At 42.9% G+C, this 14,269-nt stretch overlaps 1 protein-coding gene across 1 annotated transcript in view; it reads right to left on the bottom strand.

Annotated features, from left to right (window-relative positions):
* The window catches only part of LOC132483039 (immunoglobulin-binding protein 1-like), a 49,213-nt gene that overhangs the window by 24,245 nt on the left and 10,699 nt on the right, over window positions 1-14,269 (bottom strand). The window contains exons 2-6 of the mRNA XM_060088280.1: window positions 13,635-13,917; window positions 4,730-4,925; window positions 3,081-3,160; window positions 2,018-2,130; window positions 680-682 (exon numbers count right to left, since the gene is read on the bottom strand). Coding sequence (XP_059944263.1) covers window positions 680-682; window positions 2,018-2,130; window positions 3,081-3,160; window positions 4,730-4,925; window positions 13,635-13,917 — 675 coding nt within the window. The remainder of the gene's footprint in view (window positions 1-679; window positions 683-2,017; window positions 2,131-3,080; window positions 3,161-4,729; window positions 4,926-13,634; window positions 13,918-14,269) is intronic.

Raw genomic sequence — 14,269 nt, 5'->3', positions numbered from 1 at the left:
GGGTATCTTCTTAGGTTTCAGTTGCTACAGTCACCCTGAACTCAGTTCTCTCCTTCCTCATCTGATAAGACTGGTTTCTATCCAAGTTTTACCTACCTGCATATTACAGCAAGTGCAGCCTGCCCATGGGTGAAAAGCTATAAAAAAAAACAGGAAACCTTTTCAAATGACCACTCTTCTCTTCGCTACCATGGAAACAGCATTGGAAGTGGGAATTTTAGGGTCTGTATTAACATCCTAGCCTGTCCACTTTCTAGCTATGTTTACTTTGGGTTAGTTCTCAGACACCATTTCTCATTCTAAAATGGGAGTAAACACAGTCCTTGCGTAGAGTCGCCGTGGTTTCCTGCTTCAACAGTGCTTGGACGGAACCCGGCACTCATCCCCCGCTCCGGGCAGCCGCTCAGAGCCAGCCCTTGCCACCACCTCACAGCGCTCTCCGACCACCCCAAGGTCCCCACCACTGTTACAGCGCCACGCAATCACCGCCACCGCTTCACCTCAGCCACCCGCCATGATGACCGTGTCCCCCTCGCAGGTGCACCAGAACTACCATCAGGACTCGGAGGTCGCTATCAACCGCCAGATCAACCAGGAGCTCTACGCCTCCTACATCTACCTGTCCATGTCATACTATTTTGACCGCAATGATGTGGCTTTGAAGAACCTTGCCAAATACCTTCTTCACCAATCCTGTGAGGAGAGGGAATATGCTGAGAAACTGATGAAGATGCAGAACCAATGGGGTGGCCAAATCTTCCTTCAGGTATCAAGAAATCAGACCGTGATGACTGGGATAATGGGCTGAATGCAATGGAATGTGCGCTACACTTGGAAAAAAGTGTGAAGCAGTCACTACTGGAACTGCACAAACTGGCCACTGAGAAAAATGACCCCCATTTGTGTGACTTCATTGAGACTCATTACCTGAATGAGCAGGTGAAATCCACTAAAGAATTGGGTGACCACGTAACCAACTTGAGCATGATGGGGGCCCCTGAATCTGGCATGGCAGAGTATCTCTTTGATAAGAACACCCTGGGAAATAGTGATAATGAGAGCTAAGCCTTGGGCTGGCTTCTCATAGCCACACTGGTGACTTCCCTGGTCACCAAGGCAGTGCATGCATGTTTGGGTTACCTTTACCTTTTCTGTAAGTTGTACCAAAACATCTACAAGTCCTTTCTTTAGTACCATTCCTTCAAAGAAAGTAATTTGGTACCCCCCACCAAAATAAATAAATAAATTGGGAGTAAGAATGTTTGCTTCAGGGGGTTGTTAAGAGTATCAAGTGAGGTAATACATGAGATAAGGAAAATAGGCTCAGAGGGGCTAGATGATGTCCTATCTAAGTGGTAGGAGTAATTGGTTACTCCAGATCTGTCCATGCTTTTTCTGCTATGCCATATTGCTTCCATCTTTCTAATGACTACCAGCTCCACCTTTCCCTCCCAAACACACCTCCAAGTACTTACCATGATCTAATTACCAAACTGAGCACCAAGAACACAAAGTAAGCCAAAGTCCTTGCCCTCAAGAAGTTCCAAATACCGTTCCCTTCTTATATAAGTGTTGACTGCCCTACAGTCTATGTCTGATTTTGGTCACTCTCAGGGCTTTCAGATAGCTGTTTTGTTATATTCTGTTCAGTCTGTAATTGTTATCTATAGGAGGGGTTGGCCTGATACAACCTACTCTGCTGTTACCAGAAGCAGACCTGCTATTTATGGATTTTTGGCTTTGCTATCTAGCTGCTCAGTCTGTTTTTATGCCATGATATTTGGGAAATTAAAAAAAACTATGCTGTCCCACTGCCCCCATCCTCCCGAAATCATGTGCTATTTATTTTAATAATAAATGAAATAAAATACTGACTAGAATCTTTCTATTACTCAGAATCTTTGTCCAGATTTCTTTTGCTTCTAAGGGGCAACAATACTTGGTCTGAATTTAATTGCTCGAGAGCTAGGGACCTGAAGTGTAGTAGTATAACTACTCTCCTCCCACCCCTACATACCTGATGTTTTCTTGGCTATACCCTGATCAGGTAATGCTCCAAATTTCCAATGTTGTTTATACCAGTCATTCACCATCATAGATGCCAGACTTGGATAACCAGCTCCAAATATTCTGCAAAAATCACACTGCATTTAGAAAAGTAAACATAAATAGCTCTATTAAAAAACCTCTTCTCTTTAGTGATAAATCCTGTGTCTGTTTCATCCTTGCTCCCCTATCCAGGTATCTTCTGAGGATTTGTTCAAACTCCTGTTAGGATATGTAAAAACAGGCATCCAGGAAGGAGAATTAAAGGCAAGAGCTTAGGGATTCCCTGGTGGCGCAGTGGTTGAGAGTCCGCCTGCCGATGCAGGGGACACAGGTTCGTGCCCTGGTCCGGGAAGATAGCACATGCCGTGGAGCGGCTAGGCCCGTGAACCATAGCCACTGAGCCTGCACGTCTGGAGCCTGTGCTCCGCAAAGGGGGAGAGGCCACAACAGTGAGAGGCCCGCGTACTGCAAAAAACAAAACAAAACAAACAAACAAACAAAAAAAGGCAAGAGCTTTCACGAGAAGATAAATAGCCCAGAATCATCTCCCAGTAAGCAATCCTGGAGGCTAATGCCCCACAGACGAGTGATGATATGATGGAAGGAGTATTTATACTTGGAGGGTATAAAAGATACACAGAGGAAGAAGACTCTTCTGCCACCCTATGGAAAAGCATCCCAAAACTCAGAATTAAAACCTAGATAGGCAAACATGTCCTTTTGAGAACTGTAGCTGAAGGAAACAGTGGGAAACAATTTTAAGGTCTACAATTCTCCCTTAGATTCTTTTCTTCCTTCTGTTTTTAATTAGTTAATTAATTAATTTTTGTTGGTTTTCTTTCTAGCCTATTTTTAAGCTCAAGTTTGTGAGGGAAATGTCTGATGAAGACAGAGAAAGTATCAGAGGAGATACCTCTGATGAAAGAACAGCCTCCTCAGGTGAAGCCATTACCTTCTGGTACTCATGCACTGTAAATGAACCATAAAAGCAGGGGGCTTGCAAAGGCAACCCACTTTTTAATACTACCTACTTGGTTTGGGCCATGTTCCGAGTGAGAACAAAAGGTTTCATTGGAGGCCTGTCCCGACGAGATGAGTGAGAAGTTGATGGCTAAAAAGGAAATTAATTATCAGAAGTGTACTTGTCATTCTGCCCACCCCACTATGCAGGCTCTTATGTCTTTAGGTGCTTGAAAAGCCCTATTTATCAGTCTCTAAGATATATCTGCACAACACTAATGGTGGAGGTTGGTTAGCTCTCCTGAGGTGGCCCAAGTATCTTGCTGGAAAGGGAGAAAGAGAAAGCTCTCCCAGGAATCATTTCACCATAAGTGAAAAATTACTTGACTTTAAAATACTCTCCTCCAAAGAGGAAGATTCCAAAGCCTTCTTCCCTGTTCCATCTAAAACCCTTGAGCGCAATTTGAAGCCCCTTTCCTTAGCCTGGCCTTCAGTGCAAAAGTTGAATTATGAAGACCCTTCTGCTAAAACCCTGTCCAATGTAATTTTGCTATTAATTGTCATGAGCTCCCTAGAGTGTTTTAGAAGTGTCTGTTCCTAAATGCAAGGTGGGGAAGAATGGGTATCTTACATTATAGGTGCACAGAAATGTTTCAAGGAAACTTGGCTGTCCAGGGGCACACCAAAACAAACTATGGTCAAGAAAAGATGTTCACTTGGTTCTAAACTCCATCACTTCCAGAGCCAATCCCAATACCAAATGAGAGAGCATAAAAACAAAAAAATAAGGAGAGGGGAGGATCCAGAGGAGTCCAGCCTCATGATGCTTGAAAACCACTCATCTAGATATGCCCAAGGGGCCTTAAGGCTTTAGAATACTAATTGTTCATTCTTTGATCCCTTCCAATGAGAAACTAGGTTGATGTTACCCTGAGGCAAAAGCTCCTGGGCTAATTAGTGCAAATCGAATTAGCAAGAGGTTTATCTGAGGACTTAAATGCCTGCGACTAACTGATAAATTCAACTCAATTCATGTTGTATTCTGAACCAAAAACTAAGTGGCAGCAGAGCCTAATATTTTGAAGTAGCAGCTCCAAAACACAGTTATGATCTTCAGAGACAGCCAAAGTGGAGTTACACCAAGTTTTCTTTACCAATATACCCGACATTTTGTGCAGAGATGTCCTTGCTGTGTTTCATACTTGGGTGACCTAAGGTGTGAGAGTGTATCATTGTGTAAGGTTAAATCCTGGTTTCTCCCCCAACCTAAACACATTCCATGTCTTTTGCTTTATCTTCTTTTTACTCTTTTCTCTCTCTTCTCCAGTTACTCTTCTTCTTCATTCCCATCCTATCCCTCTTCCTGTTTATTACAGTAAAGCACAGGTTTTCAAGGCCCACCTCCCTATGCCTTCCTTCAGCAGTCATGACTGCTCACAGCCCAAACCAATTTTCACTTCAGAGAAGCCTCCCTTCCTCCTGGCATGTCACAAAATTACAAAAGACTGGAAGTGTGTTACAGGTTAGAAAGCACTGGGGAACAATACTATAAACTAGAAAGAAAGCTATCCTAGTGACCCGTCAGCCTTCCTCCACTAATCTTAATACGAACAATGATTTTATGGAGACTTAAAAGGATTTTAATTCGATTACTCTTCTGTAGAAGATTCAAATCTCTGACAGTAGCTTTTTCAGCAATATAGGCAGTGACCAGGCTTACCTCTTTTGAAGAATCTTTTCCTCTCAAGATCTTTATCTCCTGATCAATGCTCTTAATCTCTTCTAAGATGATACCAATCCACCTTCGAAGGTGAAGGAGGTAATATTCACGAACACACTCATCATCTGCTTGACCACTTTCCACAGCAGATTTCAGTGCAGACAACCTATGCTCCACCTCCTTCTTCTGCTTGTATCTGTTCCACAGAAACGCATTAGCCATGAACTTAAAAATAAAGAGATGTTCCTTCAAAAGAAGCCCAGAATACAATTTTATCTTTCAAATGACCAGGTACACCGATTTCCATTTAGGCAAAAATACAGATTCTATACCTCAGAATTTGCCACCAAGGCAATTCTCTCAAGACTACAAGGCAAGGAAGGGATCAGCAGAAGCTGAGAAATACATCCTGAAATGAGAAAAATATCGAGGTAACCTGATCTGAGCAACTCTTCCCATCATATTTTGAGATGGGAGAGCCTTAGTAATTTTATGACATCAATCTTTACTAGGTTGGGTGCTTAGTATATACAATATCCATTTGGGAATTACAGTTTCAAATAGTCATAGAATCTTAGGGGTCATTTACCTGCCATTGATGCAGGAATTCCTTGTGAAACAGCTTAAAAAATGGTAAACTCTTCTTTTCTTCTGGGCAAAACATTTCCAGCTCCTCTAACTCATCCTAGTATAATTTGAAGACTCATATCCACCCTGCCTGCCCTTTTCAAGATGTATTCTAGTATGTCATCTATCACTCATTGGACAATGATTTACTGAGTACCTATTGTGTGACAGGTACTGTTCTCAGTGCTTGAGACACAACAGTGCATAGAAGAAAGTCCATGATCTCCTGAAGCTTTCATTCTAGTGTGAGAAGACAGACAAAAAGAAACAGATGAGTCAGGTGGTGGTGAAGTGCTCTGAAGAAACAAAAAGAGCAAGGTAAAATGGATAGAGTGATGGTGCGAAAGTAGGGGTGATCAGGAGGGACTTCTTTGAAGAGGTGACATCTGAGCAAAGACTTCAAGGAAATAAGGATGGAAGCCATGCCAGTATCTGAAACAGTGTTCTAAGGGGGAAAAGCAAATATGAAGGTCCTGGGGTGGGAGAGTGCTGGCCTGACATGTTTGAGAAATAGCAAGGAGGTCAGTGTGGCTGGCATGGTGTGAAGAATAATAGGAAGTGCAGTCAGAGAGACAGCCAGGGCCATAATTTGTAGAACCCTGTAGGCCAAGAATACACGAAATATCAAATGTCATGATATTTTGAGAAGAGAAAGCCACTGGAAGCTTTAAAATAGAATACATGAAATGAACTTTTTTTAAATGGACTACTCTGTTGTGTGTAGACTGTGGGTGGGTGGGGAGGCAAGGGTGGAGCAGGAAAATCAATTAAGAGGATATTGCCACAATCCAGGTGAGAGACAGCGACTTGAAATAGGGAGGTGGTGAGATGTGGACATAATTAAAATATATCAGTATTTGCTGATTTATTGGATGTAAGGTCTTGAGGCAAAGAGAGGAATCAAGGGAAAACTCCACAACTTCCAAGAGAAGTATCTTGAAATATCTATGTCTGGAACCCCACTCTAGACCTCCAGAATCAGACACTACTCTGTGGGTGTTCACCCAAATCTGAAGTTCTTAACTTGAGGTCCATGGACAGAGTTTGGAGGGAGGGGTGCTCTTGAACTCCCCCAAATTTTGTATGGAATTCTACATGTATGCTTCTTCTTCTTCTTCTTCTTCTTTTTTTTTTTTTTACTGAGGAGAGGTTAAGGAGGTCCATGACTCACAAAAAGTCAAGAACCTCTGCTCTGGAATAATACTTTATTATAAAAACTTTTAGGCTCTTCTGCTCCTTTTAATCAACAAGTGGGCACTTTATGTAATGTTACAAATAACTGTCACAGCACTATCACAGGTGGCCTTCTGAGTAAAACACTACACAGGTCAATTCCTAGTTCATGAATGCTATTACAGATATCACTTGAGAACATTTAACTCTGGTACCACTTCTACCCCACCCACTTTCCTGGATGTACCTAAGTCAGGAAAAAAATACACACACACACACACACACACACACACATCAGGGCCTTAGAATGTATGTAATCCAGGGTAAATTCTTGGTTAGTCTACTGGGCCTTTTGTGTGTGTGTGTGTGGTATGCGGGCCTCTCACTGCTGTGGCCGCTCCCGTTGTGGAGCACAGCTCCGGACGCGCAGGCTCAGTGGCCATGGCTCACGGGCCCAGCAGCTCCGCGGCATGTGGGATCTTCCTGGATGGGGGCACGAACCCGTGTCCCCTGCATCGACAGGCGGACTCTCAACCACTGCGCCACCAGGGAAGCCCTTCTGGGCCTTTGAATAAGGTTTCTGTGCTTCCTTTCCCATCCTCTGCATGCATGCGGTCTAGTCACACTCTCTGGTCTTTCCTTCTTCTCTACTTCCTTTGCTTCTATGACTTTGCTCCTAGCCATCTTTGGGACTTTTAAGTTCCTGAACTCCTATTCTTTGAGGCCAGTGCTTTTTAAACCTTTCTGTCTTAGCAGAAGAACCCTTTCTTCTTATGAGAGCTTATTTGGAACTCCAGAAAGTAATAAAAGATAAAATCCGCCTTGGTTAAATCAGAGGAGGGCTCCCAACATGCCCCCTACCCAGGCACTGTGGTAGAATCTTAGGGCTCGAAGGAACAGATTGTAAACCACTGTCCTAGACCTGTGTCACTGTTCTAGATTTCCTATGGTGAGCCATTGCATGCAAACACTCCCTATCACCCTAGAATTCCCCAGTGCCTGTCACCCTTCTGACTCTGGGCCACTTTCATCACTCATTCCCCTTTTCTGTTCCCAAGCTGCTGAAGAGAGGTAACAAATTAAAAATTTGTGTCAAATGAGTCAACTACAAATTCATACGATCAAACTTCAACGGAAAGGTCACTCTTGTTCAGCTATCTTTTTGCTCATCTTTTGTGGATTCCATGCCAACATCATGTTCACCAGATGGCCAGCCAATGTAGAAATTCAATTTCCCTTTTTACCTTAAAATCTCTATAGCTTCACCTTTCCTCCTCTCCTCTTGCCTTTAAGCAGCTAATGTTGTCTTTATCATTCCACTTTGGCTATCAATCCTGTCCCCACCCACATTCTTCCAAGCCTCACTCAATCAATCATCCTCCCTGTCAGTAGCAGTTACAATTTTTCGCCCTACTGGTGCCTTTCCCCTATCCTAGAAACACCTTCCCTCAATCCATGTTCTGCCTTTTCAAATGACCACTCTTCTCTCTTTTCTAAACAGCACTAGAACTGGGAATTTGAAGACCTGAGTTTAAAGCCTGGCCACTTACCAGCCATGTAACTTTGGACAAGTCAGTACTCAGAGTCCATTTCCTTATTTCTAAAATGGGACAATATCTGCTTCATGGGGCTGTTAAGAGGATCAAATGAACAATATTCATGGAAGTGCTTTGTAAGCAGCAATATATTGTTATCTGATGGGAAAAATTGAGGTTAAGGGGGGCTAGGTGATGCCCCATCTACTAGGTGGCAGAAATTGGACTGGTCACCCCAGGTCTGACTCCAAAGCCCAGGCTTTTTCTGCTATACCATATTGTTTCCAGCTTTCTGATGACCACTCTATCTGTCCTTCCCAAAGATACCTCAAGTACCTACTATGATCCAATTACTGGTTGGGTACCAAGGATATAATGATATAATTAGGATACTAAGGATATAATTAGTCAAGGTCTCTGACCTTTAGAAGTTCCAAGTCTAGAAAATAACAGATTGTTATGGCCTGATAAGTAACATAAATTAAGTGCTACAGTATCTGGGAGGGGAGACAGGTAGAGAGAAGCTTCAAAGAGGACATGACATTTGTCTTCTCTCTTCCCCAGGCTTCTTTCTATAAGTACTTTAACCTGTACCTTGTTGAGTCTCTTACCTCTGCTCTTTCTTTCCTCTTCCTTCTCCCTTAATTTGACCCAAGGTTTTATCCTTGGCTTTTTTTTCTCTCTCTCTACATGTTTTTTCTTGGCAAACTATCCACAACCAGTGACACTCCTGAATTTTTAGCACTAGCAGCAAAACAGTCTGATAAGTTTTAGTTACACATTCCCATCTGTCTATGGACGTGGCTGTCCAGTTGTCACTTTAGGACCTAAATTCAGTAAACCTAAAACTAGACTCATTACTTACCCAGCTTCTACTTCTCCATTTCTGTCAAAAGAATGTAGGGGGCTTCCCTGGTGGCGCAGTGGTTGAGAGTTCGCCTGCCGATGCAAGGGACGTGGGTTCGTGCCCCGGTCTGGGAAGATCCCACATGCTGCGGAGTGGCTGGGCCCGTGAGCCGTGGCCGTTGAGCCTGTGCGTCCAGAGCCAGTGCTCCGCAATGGGAGAGGCCACAACAGTGAGAGGCCCACATACCGCAAAAAAAAAAAAAAAAAAAAAAGAATGTAGGTACATTTAATCAAAACTTACACTTACACCTCAAAGACGGGAATTAGAGAAGTTATATGAAGAAACAGGTTTTGAGGTAGAGAGAGGACATACCATTTAGGTGCTTTATGTAGGATGACCTCACTGTGTAAAGTCATGAGGTGGGGGATGGAAGACTTACAGAAATTAAATAAGGCTTTGAACAATTTGTTTTCTAATCATATAAATGCTTCTTGCAAAAGTAATATCTCTGATAGTTGTAATTTCATTTTTATCACTTCTTTCCAATTGAAATACTATTATAACATGTTAACTTGTCTTTCTGCCCCTCTCTTGCTTTTCAATGTTCCATACACATCACTTCCTTACAGTCCACCAACCATACTACTCTTAGCTTCTGCCAAATCAGACTATTCTCCATTTCCTGTACATACCTCCAACTACCCTGCCTTGGGCTTTTGCTCATATTGTTCCCCCCTGCTTGTCAATAAATATTTTTTGAGCATCTTCTATATACCAAGCCCTGTGCTAGACATACCACAGAGAACAAGAGGGAAATGGCTCCTGCTTTCATGGAGTATACATTCTAGTAGGGGAGAAAGACAAAGCCCAGAAAGACAGATAAATGAAGAGCATTACATGCAAAGAGAACAACATGTACAAAGACTCTGTAGAAGGAAAGAACTGGATATGTTCGGAACTGAAAGAAGGCTATTATGGCAGCAGTCTAGTGAACAAGGAGAGTATGATGTATGATGAGATTGGAGAGAGGCAGATGCCAGATCATCCAGGTCTTTATAGTTAATGGCTTGGATATTTCAGGTGAGAGATGCTGGTGGCCTAGATGAAGGTATGATAGTGGAGAAAGAAACAGAAGGACATACGGTACATTTTGTAGCTAGAACTGGCAGGCCTTGTTGATGGACTGGATGTGGCAATTCAGAAGGGAGGAACTGAAGCTAATTCCTAGGTTTCTAGCTTAAAACCTGGGTGAGCGGTGGTCTGTTTATTGAGGTGGTAAAGACGTGAGTGAGGGGGCACATTTGGGGATTAAAAAGCCCCAGTTCAATTTAGGGCATGTTAGGTTTGAGATGTCTATGAAACATCCACGTATGGTGTTCAAAGTCAGGAGAGGTCTGGGTTAGTGATATAAATATGGGAGCCATTCGCGAAAAGATAGTGTTGGTATCTCGTCTGTCAGGCATTAAAAAAAAAAAAAAAAAAAAAAAGGTGGCGCAGTGGTTGAGAGTCCACCTGCCGATGCAAGGGACATGGGTTCGTGCCCCGGTCCGGGAAGATCCCACATGCCGCGGAGAGGCTGGGGCCGTGAGCCATGGCCGCTGAGCCTGCGCGTCGGGAGCCTGTGCTCCACAACGGGAGAGGCCACAACAGTGAGAGGCCCTCGTACCGCAAAAAAAAAAAAAAAAAAAAAAAAAAAAAAAGTTCAAAGATCAAGCTTTCTAACCAAAGAAATGCAAATCAAAACAATGAGGTATCTTTCCTGCTTGCCCATCTGGATTTTCTAAGTGTTGCCATTCAATACTGTTGCAGTGGGACATACTTTGAAACTTTGTTATTGTGGAAAGCAATATAATTACCATCAAGAGTCAAAATATTCAAAACTTTTGATTTAGGCACTGGTCCTTCTAGAAATCTGTCCTACAGGAACGGTGACAGATGCAGTTATGTTTATAACATTACTCAGAATAGCAAGTAAAAAATCAACCCATAAACAGGCTAAGCATTGGACAATAAAAGATTAGTTTAAATAATTATGATATGACTGTAAGCTGGAATACTATTTAACCATTAAATACCATGGCTTCAAAAGACATGGGGAAATCAAAACAGGATGTTAGGTTTAAAAAAAAGGATAAAAAAAAACTATATTTATGGCATTCTTCCAAATTTATTAACTAAAATAACTATGTATCTGGAAGAAAATACATCAGATAGTTAACAAAGCTCATCTCTGAGTGCTAGGATAAAGACTTATTTTTAATTTTTAAAATGTTGTTTTCCAACTTTCTACAATGAGTATTATTATTTTTACATTCAGGCTAACCTGTAATTTGCATTTTTAATTTGCATCCTTCTAGTCTCACCTCAAATGCTACTACATTCTGAAACCTTTTCCTTAACCCTCCAACCAGATGTGATCACTCCCTGGTCTTTGTCAACAACACCATTTGTATCTCTCTAGTGCATTTACAGTCTTTTTTTTTTTTTTGGATATATTATGATTATTTGGATACCAAATTCACTGTTTAAAACTACCTGTTATATGCCAATGGGCTGCCCCTACATTCTTACAAAGGACATGACACTGAATTACACTTCATATCAGTCTATCCCATTTCCTCAAAAAACATTCTCTTGTCACTCACTAGCTCTTAACCATACTTTATTATTCCTTAAAGCCGTTACCACCTAAAATAACATTTTTATTTACTAGCTTACTGGCTGTCTCCTCCACCAAAACAAGAGCTCCATGAGGGCACGGACTTTGTCTGGGTCTCCATTACTTAGCACACAGTAAAGCCTCAATAAATATGTTAAATGAATCAATCAATTTTCAGCTCTCTAGACCAGGCCTCTCCACTGAGCTTCCTGCTACAGATACCTTGACTTGGATATCTCCTAGGCACCTTAAATGCAACATGTCTCAATATACAATTCATACTCTCCCCTATCTGTTCTTCCTCTTCTATTTCCCCATCTCAATGAGTTCCACAGCCACCCACCTACATCAGAAACATGGACATCTTCCTTGCTGCTTCATTCTACCCTACCTGTCACAACCAATTGATCGTTTTCTGCAGATTCAACCCTATAAATAAATATATCCTCTCCATCCCTTCTGCCATTGCAGTAGTAAAGTCTCATCACCTCTGTGACCTAACTGGATCTAATCTTCTCCCTCAGAATGCTTCCTAACTGCTGCTAGAGTATGCTAGTTAAAATGCAAATATGACCTTGCTATTCTTTAAGGAAAAAAAAAAAAAAAAAAACCTCCAGTGGATCCCTAGTCACCAAACAAATCTCAAGCTCTTTAGCATGGCCTAATAATAGGTAACATTTATAGAATATTTACTATGTAACAGATACTATGCTAGCTGTTTTATGTGGTTTATTTTATTAATGCCTCTTAACCCTATGAGATAGGTACCACTGTTACTTAGACTTCACATATGAGGAAACCTGAGGCTCAGACAGGTTACAAAAGTTACCCAAAGTCCAATGGCTTATAAGTAAAGCTGGGTCTCAAACCCAGGTCTCTCATTCCATGACCTGTACTCAGCTACAAAGATACGACGATAGCTGACTTTGAGCGCTTACTGTATCAGACAATGTGGTAAGAGATTTTTATGCATTTCTCTTCTATTTTATAGGACCTATTATTATCCAATTTGACATCTGGGGAAGTTAAGGCACTGAGGGATTAAGCAACCTACCCAAAATCAGAATGATTAAATTTTGGAGCTGGGATTCAAATCCCCTCCCCAAGTTCTCAGGAACAAGGTCATTCTTTCACCTTCCTCACACCCTAAGCTCTCCGTGGTCTGAACCCTACAACATTCTTCAGCATTATTCTTTCCCCTCCTTCACCACCCACTTTGTGTTCTAGCATCACCTAATTGCTTACAGTTTTTCCCCACCCCAGCACTGTGATCTTTAATGTCCCTGTAGCTTTACTAATGCTATTATCTCTGCTGGCTAAAGCCCTCCTTTCCTCTTCCTCTAGATAATACTCCTATGTATCCTTAAACAACTCATCACAGGAGTCACCTCGTCCAGGGAGCCTTCTCCTCTCTCCTGTTCCCTCTTTGGTTAGGTGCCGCTCCTGTCTGCTCTCCCAACACCCTGGGTATTTCCCTACCACATCATTTTATAATTTACACTGTTTCTATGCCTCTTTTCCTCACCACACTGTGTGCTCCTCCAAGGCAGAGACCACCCATATCCATACAAACGCCCATACTCAGTTTGAATCCCCGGTGCCTAGCATAGCTCCTAAATACTGTGAGCACTCTTTTTAAAAAACTAAACTAAGAGAGTAAGCATGGTGTTCAAGGTCACATAATGAAACTATGCCAGTACTAAGATTCCACTTCGTCCAGAAGCTGCTTGCTGGTTTAGAACAGCTCGGGGAGCCGCGGCAACAGTAAGTCATCTTCCGCTGTTGCCATCTTGGGGTAGGGAAGAACACTTAAGACCTCACTTCCGGCCCTGGGACAGATGGGTTGGGCTTCCAGCAACGAAACCGGAAGGGGCGCAGCATTGGTCCAGCGTCTCCACTGTTACCTAAGCGTCGTACAACTACCAGAAGCCGTTGTTAGCTAAACCTAGCAACCGTTTCCATAAACTCATTTTACCAGGCTGCCTGTTACCAGTAGTAGGCATCTGTTACAGACACACAACGCGCAAACAAGCAAACCCTAGGTGCTGCTTTTCGCGTGGCTACTCGTCGCCGATCCGGGTCTGGGCAGTGCCGTAGGCTCTGAAGCGCGGGTGTGACGAGGCTGAATCCGGAACTAGGGCGGGCGTGAGAGGGTAGGCGCGGGCGCGCCTCCAGAGTCGGCCCTGCGTGCGCCTTACCTCGCAAGGCTCTCCCTGGCCTGAAGGGCCGGGGCGGCCAGGGTCGTGCAAGTAGCGCCCCCCTCCGGCTTCCGTCCACCCAGCAGCTGGAGCTCTGGGTTCCTCCCAGCCAATCCTCGCCTGCTCTCTTTCCCGTCGCTTCACCCCTCCTACACACACATTTAGACTACCAAAAGTAAGGTAGATAGCTAATGGGAAGCAGCCGCAAAGCACAGGGAGATCAGCTCGGTTCTTTGTGACCACCTAGAGGGGAGGAATAGGGAGGGTGGGAGGGAGGGAAACGCAAGAGGGAAGGGATATGGGAACAGATGTATATGTATAACTGATTCACTTTGTTATAAAGCAGAAACTAATTTAAAAAAAAATAAAAAATAAAAGTTACTGTTACCAACCCCTTTTACACACACACACATTTAAAAATTAGTTACCAACCCCTTTTACACACACATTCAAAAGTTACTGTCACCCCTCCTATACACACACACACACACACACACACAC

This window comes from Mesoplodon densirostris (genome assembly GCF_025265405.1).
Source record: "Mesoplodon densirostris isolate mMesDen1 chromosome Y unlocalized genomic scaffold, mMesDen1 primary haplotype SUPER_Y_unloc_2, whole genome shotgun sequence".
Classification (NCBI taxonomy): Eukaryota; Metazoa; Chordata; class Mammalia; order Artiodactyla; family Ziphiidae; genus Mesoplodon; species Mesoplodon densirostris.
Note: the sequence above shows the minus strand (reverse complement) of the source record. Positions and strands in the feature narration are given on the sequence as shown.